This window comes from Mastomys coucha, unplaced genomic scaffold (assembly GCF_008632895.1).
Source record: "Mastomys coucha isolate ucsf_1 unplaced genomic scaffold, UCSF_Mcou_1 pScaffold5, whole genome shotgun sequence".
Taxonomy (NCBI): Eukaryota; Metazoa; Chordata; class Mammalia; order Rodentia; family Muridae; genus Mastomys; species Mastomys coucha.
In genome coordinates, this window is record NW_022196911.1 from 28,932,653 (window position 1) to 28,960,599 (window position 27,947).

The 27,947-nt window shown below is 38.5% G+C and overlaps 1 protein-coding gene across 9 annotated transcripts in view; it reads right to left on the minus strand.

Moving 5' to 3' along the window:
• Ranbp17 (RAN binding protein 17) overlaps nucleotides 1–27,947 on the minus strand; it is a 301,497-nt gene that overhangs the window by 267,497 nt on the left and 6,053 nt on the right. For 8 of the 9 annotated variants that reach the window (XM_031354601.1, XM_031354599.1, XM_031354597.1 and 5 more), the window contains exons 2-7: nucleotides 24,987–25,133; nucleotides 19,910–20,000; nucleotides 13,647–13,813; nucleotides 11,327–11,392; nucleotides 3,692–3,796; nucleotides 1,800–1,965 (exon numbers count right to left, since the gene is read on the minus strand). In XM_031354601.1, the coding sequence (XP_031210461.1) occupies nucleotides 1,800–1,965; nucleotides 3,692–3,796; nucleotides 11,327–11,392; nucleotides 13,647–13,813; nucleotides 19,910–20,000; nucleotides 24,987–25,133 (742 nt within the window). The remainder of the gene's footprint in view (nucleotides 1–1,799; nucleotides 1,966–3,691; nucleotides 3,797–11,326; nucleotides 11,393–13,646; nucleotides 13,814–19,909; nucleotides 20,001–24,986; nucleotides 25,134–27,947) is intronic. The other variant, XM_031354602.1, reaches the window with a different exon arrangement.

Here is a 27,947-nt window from a genome sequence, read left to right on the forward strand (position 1 = left end):
AAAAAAAAAAAAAAAATTGTTAGTATTTCCATACAACCAAAATCACCAAACATCATTTCCATCTGCTGTAACTGCTACTTACTCATCAACCTCAACTGGCTGGCCCTGTCTCCTTTTTATATCTGTTTATTGTCATCTTCTTTGAAGGGTTCTTTTCACCAACCTACTTCTATTTTCTTGACTTGTATATTAAATAGTTTGCTGAAAGCAAGTACATAAGAGACAAATTTGGAAGGACTTGCATGTCTGAAAAAGTACCTTGCTTCTAATAATTCCTTTGAGTTTGGAATCCTGCAGAGGTCTGAGGCTGCTAACCCACTGTGAATCCCTGCTCTTACTGAGAAGCCTGTCACCACTCTAGATTCAAACCCACGAAAAGGGACTTTTTCTTCCTCGTGCACTGCAAGCCGTTTTTTCCTGGGACATCATAAATGTGAAGCTAGTGTGCATCTTTTTTGACATACAATGCTGATACCTGGTGTACTTCTATGCATATTCCATCCTTCACCGCTGGGAACACTGCTGGGTTCTCAGTTTCCTTCTGTTTGTTTCCCCTACTCTCTCTCTCTCTCTCTCTCTCTTTCTCTCTCTCTCTCTCTTTCCCTCCCTCCCTCCCTCCCTCCCTCCCTCTTGAATAATCAATAGTCAAATCCCAACTGTGTGGCTTTACCTTCTAATTTTCTCACATGTGCTTTTTTTCTCATCTATATCTTGCTTTTTAAATTCTATTTTGTAAAGTTCTTTAACTTTCTCTCCCAAGTTATTTACTGAATTGTTAAATTCTGTGGAAGATGTTCTATTCTGGTCTCACGTGTGCTTTACCCTGTTTCTATCTCTAGGGATATTAAGCACATCCTTTTAATTTCTAGTCTTCACTTTATATATCCAACTTAAAAGTTAAACTTTCTAAGATTAATAAATTATAGATTCACATATAGTTACAAGAGCTAATCACCATACTGGTGATTTCTTGTAAAGACACTACACCACCACAGCCAGCAAGCCCAGCACAATCCTCCAGCCCCCCTGAGTCAACTTATATATGCACTCAGGTGTACATATACATTTTTAGCCTGTGATTTTTATTATGCATGTTGGTTTATGACATTATTACCCACCAAGATATAGGACACTAAATCCCTTGTTTATTAATCTTTTATTCCTAAATTGGAAATCCTTAAAAAAACAACAACTTTATGTTAACCCTTTATCTGATATCCTCAAATCTGATGTTTTTCTAAGTTTAATTTTGCAAGGAACACAGCTATAGGAGGGAGATGCCCGACCACAGAGCCAATGGCAGTCAGTTTGTCTCCAGTTGCACAAGTGAAGATCCAACCTAGAATAAAGTTCCCTTGATCCTCGTGCTCCAGCCCCTACCCCAACCCCTACCCCACATCTGCCCTGAGGCACCCTAGTGACACATTATCTTTCTGCAATGTAGGGGAGACATCTTGCTTTCTTCTGGGTGTCCCTCCTGTCACACAATGAGCCCCAGCTCTGCTCTGCTCAGGCCCTTACTCTGACTCGTTCACTTTGAAACTCTGAACAAGGCCTCTGAGTAACTGTCAGACCCTCTCCCCTACCTATGTAGGCAGCTCTAGCACTTGTCTTTTTTCCTGAAATCAAAATATAGCTGTTAGTACGATATGAACTGGACAAAGCATCTTACTACTGAGTATTAGTAGCTCTTCTGAATTAGACCACTAAGATAAAGCAGAACTACAGTACAGGCAGGTTCACTCTGCACCTTGTACGCTGACCATCTCTCACGTTAACCCTTCCTGCTCTCTTCTTACTTGCTCTCCAGGTTGTTGGAATCTGCACCGTGCAAAGATCGTCCGCAGATTCATCTGCTGAACTGCCCAGGAAGTCAAAGCTCAGGCAGCTGAGGACCAGCTTTAAGACTTGCGTTACTAGACTTTGTTGATCTTGATCCTGAAGATTTAAAGGTTTGGCCAACACCTTCAAATTTAGAAATAAAGCATTACAATAAAACATTATCACTAAAAGAATTGTAACTTCATAAATTTAAATACTTCTTTAATGTAAAATAAAAATTAGTAAAAATAAAACAAAATGGTACAAATCATTGTCCACACATTTCTCCAACAGACTACTTTTAAAGTTCAACTTGTAAAATGAGAATAAAAATATACTACATATTGCAGATTGCCTTCTAAAGTTGTAAGAGGTCAGATATAGTGACAACACACCTTTAATCCCAGCACTCAAGAAGCAGAGGCAGGCAGATCTTGAGTTCGAGGTCAGCCTGCCTGGTCTACAGAGTCAGCCAGGGCTACACAGAGAAACCCTGTTTCTAAAAACAAAAGCTATCAAACAAACAACAACAACAACAAAAGCTGAGGCTTAATTTTCTTCAAGAAAACCTGAGATAGCATCTTGTGTAAAGGAGATGAATTCAACTAGCGAAGCCGCCAGTGTTAGTAAGGCCATTGCTTCTGGAACACAATCATGACCAGCCTGTCAGCAGGCCAGTTCCCACACAGCCTGAAAGGACTTCCTGGACATTATGAATTATTTGTAGAGAGGCCTAGACTTCTCCAAGAGTAATACAAAGAGAGATGAGGTGGGTAGGTAGAAATAAATATATACAGACTAACCACAGGCAGTACCAATCAATCAGATAAGGAGTTCAAGAACATCAATGCTAGTATTTTATCTACCTTTGTAAATGATATTTTTCCACACTACAAGAATATTCTTAAAATAGTCATTTAATTAGGCCTACTACAGTGATTATCAATGTTAACATACAAGATAACAATTTTAATCTAAACAACTTAAAATCTGAAATAACCTGCAAAGTAAAATGTCTTGAGCACTCAAGGTTTGGATTTTGGTGGATTTCACATTTCAGATTTTGAAAATTTTCACCTGGTAAAGTTTATTCAAATATTCTAAAATTTAAAACACTCCGGTCTAAAACACTTCTGTTCCCAAGTATTTATAAAGAACACTTAGCCTAAAAAAGAGAACTGAACAGATAGGAAGCAAAGCTTTTTACGAGACATTTTGGAAAATGCTTCACAACACCAAATGAGCAAGCTTAAGTAGTGTGAATGGAATCCTTCTTAATACAACAGAACTTTACAATTAGGAAGGTCATGCATGTTCCATGGTACACTAAAAACAAGTAGGAAATTCATATTTCCCAAAGAAACTATTAAAAGAATTCTGGAAAATTATGAAAAAAAAATGGAAAACTGTAGTTTTTTTATATGGACAGTCAGAAAAGGAAATTAAAACTCAAATTAGTCTGTCCAAGTAAAAATTAACAATAAGAAGGTAGGAACCAGCCAGGCAGTGGTGGCATAGGCCTTTAATCCCAGCACTTGGGAGGCAGAGGCAGGCGGATTTCTGAGTTGGAGGCCAGCCTGGTCTACAGAGTGAGTTCCAGGACAGCCAAGGCTACACAGAGAAACCCTGTCTGGAAAAAAAAAAAAAAGAACGTAGACCTCTATTGCCTAAACACAAACACTGATTTCTCCTCAGTGAGTGTCATCTTCCACTCCCAAGGAACAAAGCTTGCACAGATTTACCATATTTAAGACTGACCACAGTAAGTCTCTTAAAGCAAGAATCAGAGAAGAACAGTGCACCACACATTCACTCAAAGCGCCTCCGGTTCCCAGGCTACTCTATGAAGCTGAGCCAGCAGCTGACTTACCTGTTTTAGGAGAGAACACGCTAACACTAGAATGTCTTTTAGAGAAGTGTCACGGAATGAGGTAGCTACTTTCCTATGTTTTGCTGAAGGTCTGGAATAATCAACCTAAAAAGGTCAAGATGAGTTAAGTTTAACCAAAGCCATAAGAAAACAGCTAAATCAAACTTTAAGGTTCATCTCTCCCACTTCTTTCATGCTAAAAACAAACAACGTCAAAACTTTTTCCATAAAAATCAGTAAAAGTATACAGCATCACAAGTCCTGTTTAGAAAGTATTCTTAACATGTTCTTTCACTTAATCCTCAAGCCAATCTTTAAAATGTATACCATTTACCACATCCAGAACATGAAGAAAAGAATGTAAGTTTTTGGAGTGCCTTCTACATACTAGGTGCTCTGCCAACAGTCTATCTGCTATAATAAAGGGTGTTATTACCTCTCTTTGAAGAAAATCATCTAGAATTCTTAAAAATAAATAAATGAATAAATAAATTTGGGGGATAGGTAGAAAAGGAAGTGGGGTGTATCTGGGGGAATCAGGGGAAGGAGAGTGAATATAATCAAAACACATTGTTTAAAAAAAAACTTCAAAGAACTCTGAAAAAAAATAAGAAATGTATACAAAGCAACAGGTCATAAAGACAAAGTCCAAACTTCCCCAGTGCCTCCCCAAGGCTTGCGTGCTCACTGCATGAGGCCTACATGTGTAGATACTCTTTTGAGAGAAACTGTAGAACCATTTCATATTGCACATGTATGTACCTACTGTGTAGGCATGTCAATTTTGCTCTGATAACTATATAACATATATTCAAGGAATGGTGGATTCTGTTTCTAAAAATAAAGGATAACATTTACAATCTTCTTTAACTTTTAGGAAAATTAAGTTTAGATCTTTTTCTTAAAAGATATATCTATTCTTGGAGAATGTGTGGTGGTGTACACCTTTAATCCCAGCACTCAGGAGGTACAGGCAGGCAGAGTTCTTTGAGTTCAAGGCCAGCCTGGTCTATCAATCTAGTGAGCTCCAGGATAGACAGGGCTACGATGCTGTGAAACCATGTCTTAAAAAATAAAAATAAAGGTAACTGGGACCAGCGGGACCTGGGTACCCAGGAACTCCTCCCGACCAGTGGCACAGGTCCCTTCCTGTCTGGGTTAGTGCCCTGAGCAGATCTTGGGCATGAACTCCACAGTCTCACAACACCCAGAGGAAGATCCACTCCCAGGCACTCTAACACTCATAGGATCATAGGATCAGAGGTAAGGAGGACACAACATCTGCCCCAAGACTAAAAGTAACTGGGACCAGCGGGACCCGGGCACCCAGGAATTCCTCCCGACCAGTGGCCCGAGTTCCTTCCTGTCTGGGCCAGTGCCCTGAACAGACCTTGGGCATGAACTCCACAATCAGTCCCACACCACCCAAAGAAAGTTCCACTCCCAGTGCTCTAACACTCCTAGGACCACAGGATCTCAGTATCTCAGGATCCCAGGATTCCAGGAGCTTGTTCACACATACCACTCAGGATCCCAAAGGCAGCTTGACTCCCAGGAGCTGTGACACACCTAAGATCTCAGGATCACAGGATCCCAGAATCACAAGATCCCAGAGACAGTTGAACTCTGAGGAGTTCTGACACAACAGGAAGAACAGGCTCCAGTCAGATATAGTGAGGGCTGGTAGCACTAGAGATAATCAGATGGTGGGAGGCAAGCACAAGAACATAAGCAACAGAAACCAAGGTTATTTGACATCATCAGAACCCAATTCTCCTACCATAGCAAGTCCTGGATACACCATCACACCGGAAAAGCAAGATTTGGATCTAAAATCACTTCTCAAGATGATGATAGAGGACTTTAACTTTAAGAAGGATATAAATAACTTCCTTAAAGAAATACAGGAGAACACAGGCAAAAAGCTAGAAACCCTTAAAGAGGAGGCACAAAATCCCTTAAAGAACTACAGGAAAACACAATCAAACAGGTGAAGGAAATGAACAAAACCATCTAAGACCTAAAAATGGAAATATAAATAATAAGAAAGCACAAAAAGAGACAAGCCCTGGAGTTAGAAAACCTAGGAAAGAAATCAGGAGTCATAGATGCAAGAATCATCAACAGAATATAGAGATAGAAGAGAGAATCTCAGGGGTAGAATACACCATAGAAAACATTGACACAACAGTCAAAGAAAAAGCAAAAAAACAAAAGGCTCCTAACCCAAAACATCCAGGAAATCCAGGATGCAATGAGAAGACCAAATCTAAGGATAATAGGTATAGAAGAGAGTGAAGATTCTTAAAGTAATGGGCCAGTAAATATCTTCAACAAAATTATAGAAGAAAACTTCCCTAACCTAAAGAAAGAGATGCCCATGAACATACAAGAAGCCTACAGAACTCCAAATAGACTGGACCAGAAAAGAAATTCCTCCCGTCACATAATCATCAAAACACCAAATGCACTAAACAAAGAAAGAAATTTAAAAGCAGTAAGGGGAAAAGGTCAAGGAACATATAAAGGCAGGCCTATCAGAATTACACCAGACTTCTCACTAGAGACTATGAAAGCTAGAAGATCCTGGGCAGATGTCATACAGACCCTACAAGAACACCAATGTTAGCCCAAGTTACTTTACCCAGCAAAACTCTCAATTACCATAGACAAAGAAAATAAGATATTCCATGACAAAACCAAATTTACACATAATCTTTCCATAAATCCAGCCCTACAAAGGATAATAGATGGAAAACACCAACACAAGCACAGAAACTACACCCTAGAAGAAGCAAGAAAGAAGGAATCTTTAAACAAACCCAAAAGAAGATAGCCACTCATACATAATTCCACCATTCCATCTCTAACAACAAAAATAACAGGAAGTAACAATCACTTTTCCTTAATATCTCTTAACATCAATGGACTCAATTCTCCCCAAAAGACATAGACTAACAGACTGGATATGTAAACAGGACCCAGCATTTTCCTGCATATAGGAAACGCACCTCAGTGACAGAGACAGACACAACCTCAGAGTAAAAACCTAGAAAACAATTTTCCAAGCAAATGGTCCCAAGAAACAAGCTGGAGTAGCCTTTCTAATACCGAATAAAATCAACTTTCAACCAAAAGTTATCAAAAAAGATAAGGAAGGAAACTTCACACTCGTCAAAGGAAAAATCTACCAAGATGAACTCTCAATTCTGAAGATCTATGCTCCAAATGCAAGGGCACCCATATTCATAAAAGAAACTTTACTAAAGCTCGAAGCACACATTGCACCTCCGACAATAATAGTGGGAGACTTCAAAACTCCAGTCCAATCAATGGACAGATCATGGAAACAGAAACTAAAAGAGGCACAGTGAAACTAACATGTTATGAACCAAATGGATCTAACAGATATTTATAGAACATTTTATCCTAAAGCAAAAGAATATACCTTCTTCTTAGCACCTCATGGTACCTTCTCCAAAATTGACCATATAACTGGTCACAAAACAGGCCTGAACAAATAGAACAAAATTGAAATAATCCCATGCACCCTATCAGATCACCATGGACCAAGGCTGGTCTTAAATAACAACAAAAACAAGAGAAAGTCCACATTCACACAGAAGCTGAACAATGCTCTACTTGATAACTTGGTCAAGGAAGAAATAAATTAAAGGCTTTTTAGAATTTAATGAAAATGAAGACACATCATACCAAAACTTATGGGACACAATAAAAGCAGTGGTAAGAAGAAAACTCACAGCTCTAAGCACCTCCGAAAGGAACTGAAGAGAGCTTACAGAGCAGCTTTACAGCACACCTGAAAGCTCTAGAACAAAAAGAAGCAAATACACCCACCCAAGAGGAGTAGTCAGAAGGAAATAATCAAACCACATAGAAACAAAAAGAACTATACAAAGAATCAACAAAACCAGGAGCTGGTTCTCTCAGAAAATCAACAAGATAGATAAACCCTTAGCCAGACTAACCAGAGGTCATAGAGACAGTATCCAAATTAATACAATCAGTAATGAAAAGGGAGACATAACAATGAAATATACATTAAAATAATTATTCTGTTTGTTGACTATTAACAGTTGAAAATGTTAATGTCATGTTCTATAAACATCATGGAAATATTATTGATAATTTTTCTCACAGTGCTTGAAATTAGCATTTCCTTAATGCTTAACTTCAAAGAGTTTTTGCTATTTTGAATTTTTTTTCTTTTGGTTTTTCTAGACAGGGTTTCTCTGTATAGCCCCGGCTATCCTGGAACTCACTCTGAAGACCAGGCTGGACTCGAACTCAGAAATCTGCCTGTCTCTGTATCCCAAGTGCTGGGATTAAAGGCATGTGCCACCACTGCCCAGCTTATTTTAAAATTTTTAAAATATACTTACTGATAAAATAATTTCTTTCCTAGAAACACTTATAATCTTTTTGAAGTAAACTGTTGTTAGACACTATACATAGATATATAATGCATTTTAAATATTCTCTCACTATGTCGGGTGGTACAAGGGCTTTTGAATATATTTCTTAATGATTCATTTTTAATATTTTATACTCTTTTACCATGCTTAACTCCCAAAGAATATTTTGTATGTTTTGAAACATTTTAGTATTCAACATTAGATATAGGATCCTCAGTTATGGGTAGTATTGAATCTTCATTAATGACATTTTTAGGATATGAAAGGATATGAATATAAAAGTTGAACAAATTTTTTATGTATTATCTGATTCTTAAAATATTCAATATTATTAATGTTTGATGTATAAATGCATTTAAAATAATAAAAAAATTAAGAAAAAAGAAACAAAAAATAAAAATAAATAAATAAATAAATATAAAGGAAGGAAAAAGATACAACCACAACCACATCAAATGAGTATATCGTACACTTCTGAACAGTGCAGAACACAGGACTTAACGTGTGTAAACCTGATCAGTAGAAATACTAGCTCAAGTAGAAAATTTATGCCTTCACCCCCAAATTAAGCTCAGTAAAATCTGCTCTGTAGAAGATATATTCTTCCAACTTATAAAGCCCAAAATCATACTTAAAAGTTTGAAAGGAGACAGTATTACTTTGGAGATACAAGATCTCTCCATGCAGCCCAATCTGGCCTCAAATTCATAATCCTCCTGCCTCAGCCTCCCAACTCTAGGATCAAAGGAGTTTGGCTTTGTTATCTGCGGATAATCTGGAACATCTTGTATGAGAGGAACAAAAGAAGACAGACATAGTAGAACATCCCTAAAATCCCAGTACTTGGGAGGCGGGAGGATCAGGAGTTCAAAGTCACTCACTCCCTGCTACATAGCAAATGTTAGGTCAGACTGAGTTACATAGCAAATGTGAGGATGTGAGGTCAGCCTAAGCTACCCCTTCTCAAAAAAAAAAAAAAAAAAAATTAAAAGAATGTTAAATGGATACAAAGAACGACTTGAAAGATTTCTTACTGGTGAATTATAATCTATTAAATAAAATTAGAAACCTATATTAACAACATAAGTTTGGTGACAAATAGGCTCTTTTCAGAAATATAAAGTACTTCTCTATTAAATATTTAATAATTACAAAGAGAAAAAGAATAAGGAAGCTGAGTAAAGAACATGTTTAATGGGCTGGAGGGATGGCGCAGTGGTTAAGAGCACTGACTGCTCTTCCAGAAGTCCTGAGTTCAATTCCCAGCAACCACATGGTGGCTCACAACCATCTGTAATGTAAACATCTTCTAGTGTGTCTGAAGACAGCTACAGTGTAGTCATATAAATAATAAATAAATCTTTCAAAAAAAAAAAAAGAACATGTTTAGTTAAGAAATCAAAATGAGCATTGACCATTATTAGACAGTGTAAACCTTATGCTTCCTGGAAGGAGATGCCTTCCTTCTTAAAGGCCATAATATCATTACTGATATTCCTGATAAATAAATGGAAGTTGGATTTAATAATGAGGAAACACTGAACAATCTCAAAATAAAAGATGTTTTATAAAACAACAAGCTTGTAAGCTTTACTTGTGTGCTGGATAGTTTTACGTCAACTTGACACAAACTAGAGTTATATAAAAGAAGGGAACTTTCATTGAGAAATGCCTCCATAAGATCTGGCTGTATGGCATTTTCTTAATTTGTGATTGATGAGGGGAGGCATAGTCCCTTGTGGGTGGTGCCATCCATGGGCCTGTGGTCCTGGATTGTATAAGAAAGCAGGCTGAGCAAGCCATAGGGAGCAAGCCAGTGAGCAGCACCCCTCAGTGGCCTCTGCATTAGCCCTTGCCTCCAGGTGCCTCCCTGCTTGGGTTTCCACCCTCACCGTTTGATAATGAACCTTTACATGGAACTGAGTAAATAAACCCTTTCTTCCCCATGTTGCTTTTAGTCATGGTTTTTCATCACAGCAATAGAACCCTGACTAAGACAGGATGTAAGCAGGGGAAATCCTCCTCTGACGAATCCTCCCAGACTGAAGAAGACTAACACAGTGTGAAAAACAAACATCTTGATTCTAAGCAGGCATCAACTCTAAGGACACGCTGGGGCTGAATGGGGAAACAGGACTAAATAGCAAAATGCCACTTTTTAGTGGTGGCGCATGCCTTTAATCCCAGCACTTGGGAGACAGAGGCAGGCAGATTTCTGAGTTCGAGGCCAGCCTGGTCTACAGAGTGAGTTCCAGGACAGCCAGGGCTACACAGAGAAACCCTGTCTCAAAAAAAAAAAAAAAAAAAAAAAAAAAAAAAACCCACACACACACACACATATATATAAAATGGTAGTATCATGATCCTGTAGGAGAAAGAATGCCCTTGTACAAGAAAGTGTAAAAGCATTTTCACTGGGGCTATGGGCATGTGGGAAGCAAACTGTGAGAAGCAAAACTGACGGGCACAGAAACTAAGGTGTTTTTAAAATGTGAGAATTCTATAAAATTTGTCTTAATTCATCACTGAACAGTAATCAAATAGTTTTTTATAATTATATAATGTTATTGCTACACTATGACTACTAAGGGAGTTGGCAATCGGACAGCAGCTCTCCTTATGTGCATGCTCACATTCCACACACGCAAGCACCGTCAGGAGGATGGCAGTCTCTCAGCCCAGACTCTCCTTTATAAAATTACTCCATGTAGAGCACGGGACATGACAGGGGACACATCTTCAGCTGCTGAGCTCAAGGAGCCCTGTTGGGGGAGGTCTAGTTTCTGGAAATGTTCCTTGTGCAGGGTGAAAAAGTCAAGCTAGAAAGTGACAGAGTTTCTGTTTCTGCATGGGTTCTGCCATTCACCCATGGTTAAGAATCAATCTTCAAACTGTTTGCCTTTTACTTATAAACACATTCTATCTATACAATTCATTTTTATGGTTAATATATTATTCTATCTATAGTAATGAAAAGCCCATTCTCCAAGTATCCAAGAAACAAGCACTGTGTGGTTTTTTCCTATGGTTGTGATTTTTAATGAACGCATTCTAACTTAATTTTCCAACTAGTAAAACAAATACTTAAAGACTTGACCAACAGTTAAGAGTTTCATGCCACAAAACAACTATACATTTTGCCACAAAGAAACAATATTACCTAAGCAAATTTCATGTTCTAATATATGGAAAAACTTACCAGGTTCATTTCCTGTGTCAACTCAGAAAGGATTATCACTCCTATTATGCAGTGTTCCACTGTGCCCTTTGGAAAAATAACCAAGTGGAGACGAAATTAGGTCTAAGTGTAAACCAAGCGATACTTTTAAAAATTAAATGTCAAAGCACCACAGTTGCCTAGTAATGGTTTGTAAAAGTATGTAGGAAAAAGTATTGTTATTTCTGTAAGTAAAAGAATTTTGAACTCATTTTTGAAGGATAAATTGTGGTACATGGCATTAAGGAGAAAATGTATACCTACCTTAGAAATGCACATCACTCTATACAATTTTCCTAGCATTTACAACCCATAATAAACTAAGCTTCAAAATAACATTTAATCTAGTACTTTTTCTACAATCTTAAGAATGGGGAAAAATGGTTTTTGTTCTAGAAATTTGCTTGCGGCTTACTGTGATAGCTGCATTCAATAATTAATAAGTAGCTTAGAAACTAATTTAAATCTCTTGATCTAATATCAGAAAAGATCACTTAGGCTCTTTTAATATCACTGAACAGTGCACGTGTAAGGAGTCGTTAGGTGCCTTAATGAAGACATTCAGAGTACCCAATGTAGTAAGGTAAATATATGACTATCAATATGGTATAGTTTCCATGTTTCTAATTAGCTTACAATTTAATTGTAAAACCTCCTTCAATTCGTATCTCATATGCACATTACTAACAAATTACCCTATTACAAAATCATACTAGAAAGCACTGAATTAAGAAATGCAGCATCAAATTACAATGCAGTAGTACAAAAGTGTGCCCAGATGTGCTCTGTACCTCATCTCACAGTTGGTCATCCCTGCTAACTTGCACAGAAACTAAGCAATACGATTACTAGGTATAATTAAGTTCATGTTATCTCAGGACCACCAATGATCAACTCTGGGAGCATCAGACAATGCATTTTAATTCCTTATTGTCCCCCTAATTCATATGCACTGAATCATGGCTACTCTGTGTGCATTCACTCAATAAAGTTGCACGGTATGTCTCTCTAACCAACTGATAGTCTGAAGATCTTCCTTCTTTTCTTCCTTCCCTCCTTCCTTCCCTCCTTCCCCCTTCTTTCCTTCTTTCTTTTCATTTTAAACACCTGAAATTACAGGGGCTTGTGCTACCGTGTCTAGCTTTTACATGGGTTCTGAGGAGTCACACCAATCATCAGACTTGGCACAGCAGGCACTTTTACCCACTAAACCATCTCTCCAGTCCAAGAACTCTTAAATTTGACACCACGTTAACCACCTTGCAATTAGAAATTACAGATATAAAAATATTTATCACTAAATACCTAAATTATTTACAAAGGAAGCAAGTGGCAAATAGGAACCAGGGACAGCTTCTTTTTTTCTTTTAAAGATTTATTTATTTTATGTATATGAGTAAACTGTAGCTGTACAGATGGTTGTGAGCCATCATGTGGTTGCTGAGAATTAAACTCAGTACTTCTGCTCACTCTGGCCCCACTCTCTCCTGCCCAAAGGTTTATTTATTATTATATGTAACACTGTAACTATCTTCAGATACACCAGAAGAGAGCTTCAGATCTCATTATGGATGGTTGTGAGCCACCATGTGGTTGCTGGGATTTGAACTCAAGACCTTCAGAAGAGCAATCAGTGCTTAACTGTTGAGCCATCTCATCAGCACCCCCCCCAGGACAGCTTCTTAGTTCTTCTACTGTCTCAAAGCCAGAATTCCAACATGGAACAGGAAGTAGGGCAATCCCTGCAAGTTTCTGTTCTGTCTTTTTTAAATCTAAATGTCTAAACTGGTGTAAATTAGGTATGAAATGTTGTGATTTATATCATGCATTAATTATATTTATATCATATGCTATGCTCTTGTGATTCACGTAAGAACATTTTCTTAGAAAAATGTTCTGGGTGACATGGTGTGGGATAAAAAACTGTTAAAAGACTTGCTGGCTTCCCAGTTATGCTTCACGAAGTCACTGTAACCTGTGTATGCTAGTCAACATAAATCACAGTTTTTTTCATTTCTACAATGAAACTCACTTCCTATGGCTGTTTTGAAAATCAGGTAATTATGAAAATCATCATAAATATTACATGTATATATACAGTACACATATATGTCATAAATAAAAGCACATTTTAAATTTAGGAACAATGATTATTTTCATTCTTCTAGTATAGTATTTTTCTATACACGAAGGAGCCAAAGGACAAATAATAAATGATAAGTAAGAATGTTTCCACAGAGAACCAAGTAGCACTAAGCAAGGCTCTTGCGCTCTAAGATGGTGCTAACCCGTGCCTTCCTACCTGGAGGAATTTCTTCACATCAGCAAGGATTTCTCGGAAAACAAACTCGTCCTTCTGAACTTCAAACCACCCCAACTTGGTAAGTTTAGCAATGACTTGAATCAGAGCTTGGATGACAAAGGGTGCCAGCTTAGGTTGGGATGCCACATAATTCAGGATGTAGTTTCCTACAATGAGAATATCAGTGATCATCCCAACTTCTGAGAAACACAATGTGAATTCTGTGAAACATCAATGTGAAGGAAAGGAGGGGCAATGACATGCAATCTAATAAGTGTGTTGTGCCTGTCACCAATGTACACTTATATACAGGAGATTCTGTAAGATTTATTTGGAAAACATGAACTTATGCAACTACATTCTGATAAATGTTGGGTTAATTTAAGTCCAATATGAATGTCATTTTTGTATTTGTAGATGTCACATGCAAAACCCTGACAGGTCAATGCAGAAAGCTGCAAGCCAAATAAACCAAGCTATTTAAGTGGCACTGAAATATATAAGTAGTACAATATAATACAGCACAGAATGTATGCCTCAGACATCTACTACCCACTGTTTGCCATCGCACCATCCTAATCTGCCGCCATGACTTTCCATCTGACCGTAAGTCACAGCACCTCACAAACTGCACCTCTAAAAAGCCCTATGACCTTCACATCATTTGCTGTATGGTGCATTTGTTTCCAGATCACTTAAATCTGTACAACTCTAACAAACATTTCGTGCAATTCTATCCTTGTTCCCATAATCTTCTTTCTCTCATGAGGCCTGTGAAGCATTGTATAGCAAGTCATTTTTAGAAACACATACATCATATTACAATAACTAAATAAGAAAATGCTTATTGTGAGACTAAAAGACTATAACCATTTTTTTAAAACCTGATCTTAGTTAAGTGACATAAGATATAACAGCATACAATATTGATAAACTTGTACATAATGTATTTTTTGGAGCATTTAAAGTAATACTTGCAAAAAAAAGTTAACACGGCAAAATCAATTGCAAGCTACCCAACTAAAACACCTCTAAACCCAAGAACATATTAAGAAAGGAGTGGTCATGTCTGTCTGGAGGAGGCCGGAGAGATGGCTCTGGAGTAAAGCACTTGCACACATGCACACCCAAAAGGCAAAGAAAGAATTAGAAGGGGAAGGTGGAGACAATAGAACCTTTATACACAGGCTAGACCACAGGCAGTTGGGAAAGCTGGGAACTTCACAGAAGTTTGCACAAACTTTCCTTATAACTCAGCAATTTCATTCTTAGGGTTCTTCACAGAAAAATGGAGAAAATTGAACAATGAAAAGGCTCAGATGTAAATGTTCCAAGTGTAGATACTTGTGGTGACAAGAAGTAAAACGCAAACGGTCAACAAGCTCATCAACTACTAGTAAACAGACGTTTGAAAGCCATATGGAGGGGTTGGGGAGGTGGCTCAGCGGTTAAGAACATTGGCACTCTTCCAAAGGAGCTGGGTTCAACTCCCAGCACTCACATGGCAGCTCACAACTGTCTGTAACTCCTGTTCCAGGGATCCAACATCCTCATACAGACATATATGCAGGCAAAACACTAGTGCACAAAATAAAAATAACTAATTTTTTTAAAGCCATATATAAAAAAAGGAAGGATGCAACATGATAAAACACCATTTTGCTTAGGGAAAGGTATCATGTATGTAGTATCATGTATGTACAAAATCACTACATATGCTATGATCTCATTCTTGTGAAACAGTTACAAAAAAAAAACAAACTATAAAAGCAGAAAGTACATAGGGTGGGGACAGAGACAGCCTCTAAATGGTGTTTCTATGGTGATGAAAATGTTCTATAGCCAAATTGTAAGAATGTTCATATAACCATAAATTCACTAAAACTAAAGCTTTCTACTAAAGGCTTTTAACAGATTGATTCTGCTGTGCTGACTTTTTTGCAAGCATTTAACTATATTTTATGATGTAATATGCATCATGGCTTGCTAAGTTGAAAAGAAGGAAGAAGGGAAGGAAGGGGACTGATTTATAAAAGCAAGCCAAACTAAACTACACATCTGTCTGAAGATGAAAAGAATAGCATCCAGGGAAACCACAGAAGATCACACATGAAGGCAGGGATAAGCTGGCATGAGAGAAAGACCTTCTGACACAAGAATCTGGAGAGAACTCATGATCATGTAAGGTCACCTAAATAAATATGGCTCTTCAATGAAGCTCATGAAGAGATTTCAGTAGTGTGCTAGGAAATGTATCTGACTGATAATCAATGGGTGGCCACTGTTAATTATACTGTTAATTATATTAATGGTAGAAATTAAGTGTGATGAGCACAGAAGTGGGCAATGATGTTTATGAGGAGATAATGAGGTTACTACAAGTATGCCATCTCAGACAGAGGACTGAAGTTGATCTGAAAACTCAACGTGACTAGTCAGACCATTCTATACATTTTTTATTTTAACTACATGTTATACATGCCCATTAGATATAGCATATCATGACAAAAATTTGAATCAACTGACAGAAACAAGAGTTCTTTACTCAAACTAAAAAATATAAAAGAAAACATCATTTCTTAGGTAAAATTTTCTTATACATTTGTACTTTCTTTTCTCCTCATATTTCATCCTTGTTTTGTTTTGTTTTGTTCTTCAAGATAGGGTTTCTCTGTGTAGCCCTCGCTGTCCTGGAACTCTCTTTATAAAGCAGGCTGGCCTTGAACTCAGAGAGCTCCACCTGCCTCTGCCTCCCATGTGCTGAGATTAAAGGTGTGCACCACCACTGCGCAACTCATCACTTTTTCCCAAAGAGTACAGATGCTGTTCAACTTTCTGTGTGTGTGTGTGTGTGAGTCAGGGTCTCAAGTATCCCAGGCTGGCCTTGAACTTGCAGTCAAGATGACCCTCATTTCTGATGATCCTGCCTCTACTTCCTAAGCCCTAGGATTCCAGCCTTTCACCACATGCCCAGTTTGTGCAGTGGGGGTTAAACTTATGTAAGTTAGACAGATACTATTCCAACTGAACTACATCCCAACCTTGCTCAGCTTGTGATGAAGTAAAGCCCTAACAAACTAACATAAGTTGAAATTTCACTTACTGCATCTAACCTCAAGCACAGTGTAGCAACAGTGTAGAATATCACTATTTACCCTTGTAGATAACAAAAAGCTACAGCTTACTGCCACTATCCAGTCTCACATCACCAACACAAGATCAAAATTCATATTGTGAAGTATTGTTTACATATTCAAAGTACTATAAAAAAATTCCAAAGTCAAATTACTGTAAATTAATACCCATGTTTCTTGCTTTAAAAAGGTGTTACTATTTTAAAAATATAAGTCAAATAATAATCTGAATGCTTGTAACTATTAAGGAAATTTGTTCAGTAATTACTAAGTACAATGAACAACTCTCCATGTCAACCTGACTGACTTGGAATCACCTCAGGCTGGGAAAGCACACTTGTGGGTTTGTCTGTGATGGAGTTGCCAGGGAGGACTAGCCATGGGGACGAACTACCGTGAATATAGGCAGCAACATCCTATGGACTTGAGACCTTAACAGAATAAAACAAGGAGGAGAAGAAAGCCAGATAAGTGTTGGCATTACTCTCCCTCCCACTTCCTATCCACAAAGTAAAGACCTCCAGCCTTTGACACCAACCCCAATGCCAACTGTGCCCAAGCACATGGCGCCAGACAACCATGAATGCTATGAAACCATGAGTGAAATTATCTCATCCTCCTGTGTAGTTTGGTCATAGTGGCACAACAGTAAACAATACAGTTGTGTTTTGAATATGCTTGGCTCATGGGAAGTGGCACTATTGGGAGGTGTGGTCTTGTTGAAAAAGGTGTGGCCTTTTTGGAGGAAGTGTGTGACTGTGTGGGTAGGCTTTAAGAGACCCTTCTCCTGGCTGCCTGCAGGAGAGAGTCTGTCCTTCTGCTGCCTTTGGATGAAGATGTAGAATTCTCCTCTCCCTCTCCAGCACCATGCCTATCTGCACACTGCCAAACTTCCTGCTATAATGGTAATGGACTGAACCTCTGAAACTGTTGCCTTGGTCATGATGTCTCTTCACAGCAATGGAAACCCTTACTAAGACAATAGTTTTCTTACACCAGACTCAGATGAGTTCACTGGTAAATACTACCAAACATTTAGGAAATATCTGCCAAGAAAAACAAGCTGAGAGAAACCTATTTAATTTATTTTAGTCTATAGTTATCTTCTTTTATTATCCATTTTATTGCACATCCAGGAATGAATCCCAGGCCCTCAAGCATGCTAGGCAAGCACTCAACCCCTGCTCCCCAAATTATCTTAATATACAAACTGAAAACACTACAAGAAGCAATTGTCCCTCTTGAAAAGAGTTGTGAAAATTCTCAACATTCCAGTAAGTTGAACTCAACAATGTATTAAGAATTAAGGAACAAGAAAAGCAGGCTTCATCTTAGATGGGCAGAGCTGGCTCAACATATAAAATCATCAACAGTCGCCAGACGGTGGTGTCACACGCCTTTAATCCCAGCACTTGGGAGGCAGAGGCAGGCAGATTTCTGAATTCAAGGCCAGTCTGGTCTACAGAGTGAGTTCCAGGACAGCCAGGGCTAGACAGAGAAACCCTGTCTGGAAAAAAACGGAAACCGTCCCCTACCCAAAAAAAAATTAAAGATTTAGAAAGATTCCCAAGTTAAGGAACAAAGCAAGAAGTGCTGTCAACATTATTTCAGGTTTCATTTAGCTCATGTGCTCCTCTCTACCTGCAAACAGGGCCTTCCTTGCTGTATAGCATTAACTCATGTTAACCAAGGCTGGTCTCAAATGTTGGAACCTCTGACCTCAGTGTCTCATGTACAAGGCACCATGAACACCTGCTTTTGCCTACAGCAACTTTACTCATATTCTTTTTCAAAAATTGGAAGCAACCAAAACATTCTTCACTTAGGTACAATCAGACAATAAAGAATATTATTTATAACTACAAAGAAATGAGATCATTAAAAGACATGGCTTATTATAAATAAAGAAGGAAATCTGAGAAAGCTACATTCTCTACAAGTCTCACTATATTCTACTCTGGAAAGGAAAACAGTGGAGGACATTCAAAGACCGGGTAAAGGGGAGAAGCAGTAAAGCCCAGGACTTCAGGGCAGTGAGGCTGCATCATCTGTAACAGCAGACATACGCTCATATGGTGTCCAAATCTAGAGAACATACATACTAGAGAACATATATGAGCAGATAGCAGGGGGAGCTATCCATAATGGAGGCAGGGAATATAAGGGAACCCTATAGTTTCTGTTCAGTTTTGCTAAGAATCCAAAAATACTCTAAACAAATGTAAGTCTACTTAAGATATGTCCTAAGCCACGACTTAGGTTTATACTGTTTGAACCAGTTTTTTAAAATTAAAAAATGCAAATGCATCTCTTTAGCTGTCTTAAGTGTAGAACTTTCTACACATTGAAGGCTGGCAGACACCATCAGAAAATGAAGCGAACTACAGCACATGATGGCTCTGACTACTCAATCTTGATCTTAAAAATATATAACACATCAGTAACTTCACTTCTCTAACACAAAATACAAACTACATTAATTTTGAGAACAGAAATTAGACAATGATATGTTTCTATTACAAACAAAAGTAATCTCCTACCCTCATTACTAGGTTTGTCTATATGGGCAAGGTTATGCATAAATAGAAATGTATTATTCTCAAAACATACATGGCTACTCTACAGGATCGATGTTCTTACTGTTAAGCAGGAATCAGCTGTGGGTTTTAAATGTATCCAAACTGATTATGGCATAACAGCCTGAGACCCTTCAGAGCTGCTGGGCTCTTTCTGCACATTCAGTTGCCAATCAGTTAAGAGCATTAGACTCTATACAGATTTAGCAGATTTAAAAGAACTCTACTATTTCCAGGTTGTGTGATCCTGAGCAAGTCAGAGCCTATCATATCTGATTTACTCATTTGCAAAATGAGAATAATTCATTAATTTATTTGAAGGATAAAATACAATAGTGAAATCAAATACCACATACACAAAATATAATTTATCATTAAATAAACAAAATTGTATAATTACATATTATCTCATCTATCATCATTGCATGAATAAGACTTAACTACCCATCTTAATATTAAAACTAAATTACAAGCCCAATAAAAGCTCAACAATTTAAAAGAAAATTTTTATTTTTAAAATTTACTTTGTTTTAAAAATTAACAAATCACTTACTGATGTCTATCCTCTGTTCAACAGGTAAAGGATTGATTCGGGTAACAAGTTTTGAAAGACATGTTGCTGCAAGGAGCTGAGCATAGGATGTCTGTAAACAACAGTAATTTTTATTATCATCACAAAAATAAAAGTCAAAATATTATACTAAATTTTTCTAAGCAAAAACAATTCTTCTACTTCTCCAAAGTAGCAGATTTATGATGAATAAAATAGATGTACTTGAAATACACCTATGTAGATGCCCAAATACACACACCTTCTCATAAAAGAACATAGCTGAAAGGAGGTGTACATAGCCATCTCAACAGGAGCAAGTAAATGGGAAAAAGAAATGTCTGTGAAAAAGTTCAACTAAAACACTCTTAAGATGGCCTACTAGTTCTACACAATCTGCTTTCCCCTTCTACCTGCAAATCCACCTGGCTCCATGCATTAGAAGGCGTGTCCACACCTGGCTCCATGCATTAGAAGGCGTGTCCACACCTGGCTCCATGCATTAGAAGGCATGTCCACACCTGGCTCCATGCTTCAGAAGGCTGTGTCCACACGAGTTTTTCTTTTTTGGTTTTTTGAGACAGGGTTTCTCTGTGTAGCCCTGGCTGTCTTGGAACTCACTCTGTACACCAGGCTAGCCTCAAACTCAGAAATCCACTTCCCTCTGCCTCCCAAGTGCTGGGATTAAAGGCATGTGCCTGGCTTTTCTTTTTCTTTTTATTAGATATTTTCTTTATTTACATGTCATATGATATCTCCTTTCCCAGTTCCCCTTCCAAAAAAAAGAAGTAAAATAAAAATAAAATAAAAACAAAAACAACAAAAAAAACCTGTTCCCTCCCCCTCCCCCTGCTTACCAACCCACCCTCTCCTGCTTCCTGGCCCTGGCATTCCCCTACACTGGGGCATAGAACCTTCACAGGGCCAAGGGCCTCTCCTCCCATTGATGACCAACAAGGCCATCCCCTGCTACATAGGCTGCTGGAGCCATTAGTCCCACCATGTGTACTCTTTGGTTGGAGTTTTAGTCCCTGGGAGGGTACCTCTGAGGGTACTAGCTAATTCATATTGTTCGTTGTTCATCCTAAGGGGCTGCAAACCCTTTAGCTCCTTGGGTCCTTTCTCTAGCTTCTTCATTGTGGACCCTGTACTCAGTCCAATGGATGGCTGTGAGCCTCTCCTTCTGTATTAGTCAGGTACTGTCAGAGCCTCTCAAGTGACAGCTATACCAGGCTCCTGTCAGCCAGCACTTGCTGGCATCCACAATAGTGTCTGGATTTGATGATTGAATATGGGAAGGATTCCCAGGTGGAGCAGTCTCTGGATTGTCCTTCCTTCAGTCTCTGCTCCATAGCTTGTCTTTGCAACTCCTTCCATGGGTATTTTGTTCCCCCTTTTAAGAAGGAAGGAAGTATTCACACTTTGGTCTTCCTTCTTCTTGAGTTTCTTGTGGTTTGTGGATTGTACTTTGTGTATTCCGATCTTCTGGGCTAATATCCACTTATCAGAGAGTGCATACCATGTGTGTTCTTTTGTGATTGGGTTACCTCACTCAGGATGATATTCTCCAGATCCATCCATTTCCCTAAGAATTTCATAAATTCATTGTTTTTAATAGCTGAGTAGTACTCCATTGTGTAGATGTACCACATTTTCTGTATCCATTCCTCTGTTGAGGGACATCTAGGTTGTTTACAGTTTCTGGCTATTATAAATAAGGCCTTTATTTATAAATCAATGCCTTTCCCACCATGATTTTTATGCTCCTTTAGATTTATGTCTGACAGTCCACTGTAGCCATCAATTTTCATTTCTGTTTCAAGATTTGTATTTTTAACCTGAGTTTATGCATGTGTGCTCACATGCTTATGTGCATCACACATGTGCAGTCTTCCCAGAGGCCTAAGAATGCCAGATTCCAGGAATGGAGCGATAGAAGTTATGAAGCAGCTCGTGGGATGCTTTTCTCTAGAACCACTGACCTGTCTCTCTAGCCTTACCACCAATTTTCTCAAACTCTATAAATACATGTCTATCTTTCAAAATTTGTTCATATACTCATTCTATCCCTACAAATTTCTTGCAAAAAAAAAATGTTTTTTCCCTCTAGATTACAAGTTGGCAAAAAAAAAAAAATCCATGAAACAAATTCTACTTTTGCATAGCTTGTGAGCTAAAAATGGTTTTCATAATTTTAAACAGTTGAAAACAATTTAAAAACAGTATTTTAACTGTTAACATGTAAAAAAATAGATACAATGTGAACTTCAGCATGATGTTTATAAAACAGGAAGCTTTGCCCAGGGTTTGTCTGTGGTCCATGGCTGACTTCATGTGCAATGGCAGACCTCAGCAGCTAGAACCGCCCTGTGTGTGCTGAAATCCAGCTGCTGTTCATGTGCCACAAACTTCAGGATCTAGAGTGTCATGGGAACTGAGCCAACATGACACATATCTTCCATATATCCTCCATGCCAAAGAAAAAAAGTAAAAGTGGACTTTACATATCTAACTTTGAAGACACATCATTAAATTAGATGGCAAATCAACACTTTCTCAGTTGCCTTTTAGGGCAGTAATCTTGTCCTAAAGAATATTCGGTGAAAGTTTCAAACTATGCAGTCATAACAATATTCCAAACTCAGACAAAGTTAGTAGTCTTTTTGAACTTTGAAACAAACTATGTCAAAACAGCACCTAAAAAGAAAGGAAGTTTAAAACAAAAGTGAGTCTACAAACCAAAGCCAAGTTTACAACTGATTCATTAGTTAAGCAAGGGAAGCTACCTTCTAATGATGAGCTAATCACCATTGTTCCCTACAGCAGCTGAAGATACACTTAGAGGAAACAAACTTCACAGCCTGTCAGAGACAACAGATACTCAGAGATAAGGACACTGAGGCAGCGTCAGAAGTCACTTCAAAGGCAAGGCAAGGAAACCAGGAAGGTCAGTGCTAGCTTCAATGGATGGGTTGATGTTACTAAGACTTGTTCCTGCAGTTAATGTCACAGACTCCTGCCATCCACTCGTTCTAGAAGTCAGGGATGAATGGGAAGTAACTCAAGAACTGCTTCCTTTTATGTGGAACTATAGGCCAGAATATTTTTAAAGGAGCTGAGGAAACATTAATTAAACCTTAGGTAGAATGTTCTACAAACTTGTGGCGACAGTATACGAAGCAGAAAAGGGCTTGCTAGTCAAATTCACAAAGCTTTTTAAATAATCATCATCATCATAAGTGAAGCCACTATCATTCACATTATTATTAGCATCTATTCTGGAGTGAATATCTGAATCTCTCCTAAGTCAGTGAGCCTAAGTCATTTACTTCTGTGACTCATCATCTACTTTATACATTTCAACCAGAAGGAGATGCTGAATACCCTGAGTTCCCCCCCCCCGCCACTCCCCCATCAATGCAGACTAGTTACTACTCAGAGATAAACTGTATTCCTCTTTCTTTTTTTTTAAGCTCAGGGCTGAAAATAAAATTTTATAGATAAAATAAAGCCACAAATTTTCACTCCTAAAAGGCTGTAGAAACTACCTTCTACAATAAGCTTGTTCTATCAGAGTCCAGCCACAGGCTTACTATGAAGGGCACAGTATTTATAAAGGGATGTCAGGATAAGTGGTACATGGGTCACTCCAGCAACAATGAACACTGTGTGTCACACACTGCCAAGGCACTTCACAAGTCCCTATACTGAGAAGAGCTAACACCAGTAGAAACACCAGTAAATGTTCTAACTTCCAACGACACTCCCAGTAGCACACAGCCAGGGATCCAAATATAAAGAAAATTTCTGTATCGGAAAATCCATTTTGCTGTTCAACTGAGGACCTTCTACCTAATTTTTAATTGAAGAGTATTATTAATTTGCAACAATGATAGGCAAAACAGTAACTACTAAGAGGATTTACTAAGAGAAACATAAAAAATGTCATCTGAATGAAGGCACACATATAATGCAGAACCGATGCTAAAAAGTGCTGGCATACTATTTGACAGCACCAAGGTTTGTGAAGAGATTTCCAACGTGTAAAATTTTAGCCAACTGACAGTGTACGCCTTTAATACGAGCACTTTCAACGCAAAAGCAGGTAGATTATTGTGAATTCAAGGCCAGCCTGCTCTACACACAGAGTTCCAAGTCATCCAGGGTTACACAGTGAGGCCCTGTCTAAAGAAAGAATTTCATTACAAATCTGCATGAATATATTAACTATGAACATCTGCAATCAAGTCTAGTAACAAAAAACACCAACCTTAAACCTAAATTTACCCCCAGAAGAACTGTTCTATTTTTTATCAGCCAACCAGAATGACATAAGAAAGAATATTCAATTTTCAATTTTACCAACAAAACTATGAATATTTGTTTTCTCTATTGTTATAGAATTACTTATGAAATACAAATTTTGGCTGACAAAGCCTAAAATACTACATGGCTCTTCAAGGAAAGTTTGTCACCTGTCTTGTAAAACACAGTCTCTCTGTGTAGTATTCTTCTCATTTCATACCTCTTTACTTACATTTGCCTCTCTAACAGTGAACTACTTTAATTCATGCATGTCCATGTACAAGTTAGTAGTATGGTATTGTTCCTTCAGCAGTTGCTAGCTGCTGAGTGGGTAGCTATGTGTGTCTAGAACGAAGGTCTGAAAAAGCAGGTAGCACTCTTCTGAGTAACCCTGATACTTAGATTGTTTACCTTTTCTTTTTTTTTTTTCTCTTGTTCTTTATTTCTGAAATGTAATTGTTAGGGCTAGGGATATAACCTGGCAGTAGAGAGCTCCCCTAGCATGTAAGAGGCCCTGGTTCATTCCCCAGCACTGCTAAAATAAACATAAACTGTGACATAAAACCAGGTCAAGAAGAACCAAAAAAACTATTTCACCATATGCCTATTTCTACTTTGTGGTTGTTTCCTGTATGTCTCCCCAGCTTTTCCAGTTCTTCCTGCTTAACCCCTTTGACAGAAAATAACAATAAGATGCGGCAAAAACTTTGAGCTAACCTACTGCTATTCTCATCAACACTGGCCTGTCACGTTCAGCCACCCATCACATACTTACTGTTCCTTGTTCTAATAAAAGTTGACATTTGCTGAGACATTCTGGGCTGTCAATCAGTTCCAAGAGTGCTTTCTCAGCCTCTATCCTTTCAGTGAGATCGGTCCCTACGTAGAGATGCGTACACAGCACTTCCAACTCAGCCAAACTCTTCAGAAGAAAAAAAAAAAAAGACATTCGACTTAAATGAAAAACTAATAATTAAAGAAAATGAGATACAGAAATAATGTTTATATACATCCATTCAATACATAGTTACTGAGAAGTAATGATTCACTTAAATACCATGACAAAAGAAGCACATTTCCTACTTCCCAAATTATTTACTTAAAAATGCGTTATACAATGTAACTATACATAAAAGAGGAGATTCTCTCCTTTACAAAGTTAACAAAGTTATGTCTGAAAGAAGTTGCATATATGCTAAAATGTTCAAAACCAAAGAGTGTCTCAAATGCAGAATAGACTAGAAGGTAGTGTAGGCAAAGAAACAGCATTTACAGGGGCTTCAGATAAAATGAATGTACTCATTTCACGGCATTAAACAGTGATCAGTAAACAGGATATAATGGGCAAAGAGACCAGACCACATACAAGCTGCCAATAGCTCCACTAACTTTCTTTTGCTGTTCCCAACCCTACCACCTATAACAGAAGATCGAATGATAATGATAATGGTATGTGTGCTAATCTGGCCTTCTGAACTTATAGTGCTTAAGGTGAACCATGTCGTGACTTTTGATCTTCCAGTATTTCCAACAACACTCTAACTAGTTAAAGTACAGGTTTTCATCTTATAAGTACAAAGATTAACCATTTCTATCTATAAATAGAACACATAGAAACGATGAACTACAAAGTGAGTTTGCCACCCTCTTGGCTTAAAAAAATCTTGTTAAAGCCATTTATTAAAACAAATTATTTCACTTGGAACTTGAATTACATACTTGACAAAAATATTGGCAGAGATTTTCAAAAACAGGTAGCCAAATGAACATAATACGGTATTCCAAAAGAAATGCCAATTTTGTTCAGTCCTGGCCTGAATTTCTGCGTGCAGCTTATAGCTGCACTCGGCTTCACACTCCTCAAATCCACAAGCAGCACTGAGACAGGAGGGCCCTGGCTCCCAGCCTTGTTTCCACCTTAGCTCCTGCACATTCCACACTTCCCTATCTGTGCCACAACCCATAGCCAAGATTTGGGAATTTTCTGCTAAAGGCCCAAAGATAAAGTCTCAAGTTGATTCATTAAAATAAAGGAGCTCACCAGGCATGCTGGAGCATACCTGAAATCACACCGGCTGGAAGGAGGCAGGGGTACTGTCCCATGCTCACTGCTTCAGTCAGTTAAAGGGCAGTAGAGTCGTATGCACACAGCATATTTTACACTTACTACTGTAATAACACTGTGAGGTAAATATCTATATCCCCTAAAAGATAGGTCCAGAGTCTGTGAATATAATCTTTAGAAAGAGGGTCTTTATAAATCCTTAGTTAAGGGCTGGTGAGATGGCTCAGCGGGTAAGAACACCAACTGCTCTTCCAAAGGTCCTGAGTTCAAATCCCAGCAACCACATGGTGGCTCACAACCACCCATAATGAGATCTGATGCCCTCTTCTGGTGCATCTGAAGACAGCTACAATGTACTTATTTATAATAATAAATAGATCCTTGGGCCCAAGCAAGCAGGGTCTACCAGAACAAGCAGGGCCAATCAGAGTGAACAGGGTTGACCAGAGCAAGCAGAGGTCCTAAAAAGTCAATTCCCAACAACCAGATGAAGACTCACAACTATCTGTACAGCTACAGTGCGTACATAATAAATAAATAAATCTTTAAAAAATCCTTAGTTAAGGGATTTAGATAAAATCATTCTAGATTTGGAGTGGGCCCTAAAGCCAACTCTAAGCCCAATTACTGGCAGCTCTATTGGAGAGGAAGAACATGGTGGCACATTTCTATAATCCAGCACTCAGGAGGCCGAGGTAGGAAGACTGAGAATTCAAGGCCATCATGGGCTACATACAAAATTTCTAACAAAATTAGCAAAAGTCTTCTCTGGCAGGCGGGAGGCAGTGGGCCTTTCCTGTCCAGCAGGACTTTCCCCAAACTGCATGGGAACATAAGGGTTAGTCAGTAAGCAGGACATTCCTTCTATCAACCCACCAACAGACACGGGGACACAAGAGTGCCTAGGACTCATGGAGCACTATGAAATGTGAGTGTAAAATACAGAGCCCCAAACACCAAATGTAGGTACTAGGAATCAAGCCCAGGTCCTCTGGAAGAACTTCCAGTGATCTTAAACACTGAGTTATCTCTCCAGTCCCAATATTTGAAATTATTAACAAATGATAAGTGGTACAAAATTAAAAAGGGAGAGTTTGAACTTTTATAAAAGATTTAAAGGGAGCAACAAATTTTGTTACTGTAATGATATCAAAAATAAATAAATAAATCAAGTGGCTCACCCTTGGCCAAGCAGCATGTGCTTCTCCAGGGAAGACACCCAGAGGCCCACCACAGCAGGAGCCACTACAATGAGCAAGTACATGATGGACAGATAAAAAAGAAAGAGAAGCAGAGTGGTCTGTACACTATGAAGAGAAGAGGAACTGGAGATTTGAGGGTGGCCTGCTACCACCTGAAGTCGTGGTAAAGTCCCAGCTCATGCTGCCAATTGAGGGTCATGTCTGGGTCCATGGCCATGCAGCAGCAGGGGTTTACGTTGATTATTATTACCATGAAAGACTGCACAGAAGGCCCTGCTCTAGTCTGCCTCCTAGGACTATGCTGATGTCCAAGGACTATGCAGAAGTAGCCCTGCCCCTCACTGGCTGCAGCATGCTGGAGAGCTGGCCCTGCCCCCTCACTGGCTGCAACATGCTGGAGAGCTGGCCCTGCCCCCTCACTGGCTGCAACATGCTGGTGAGCTGGCCCTGCCCCTCACTGGCTGAAGCA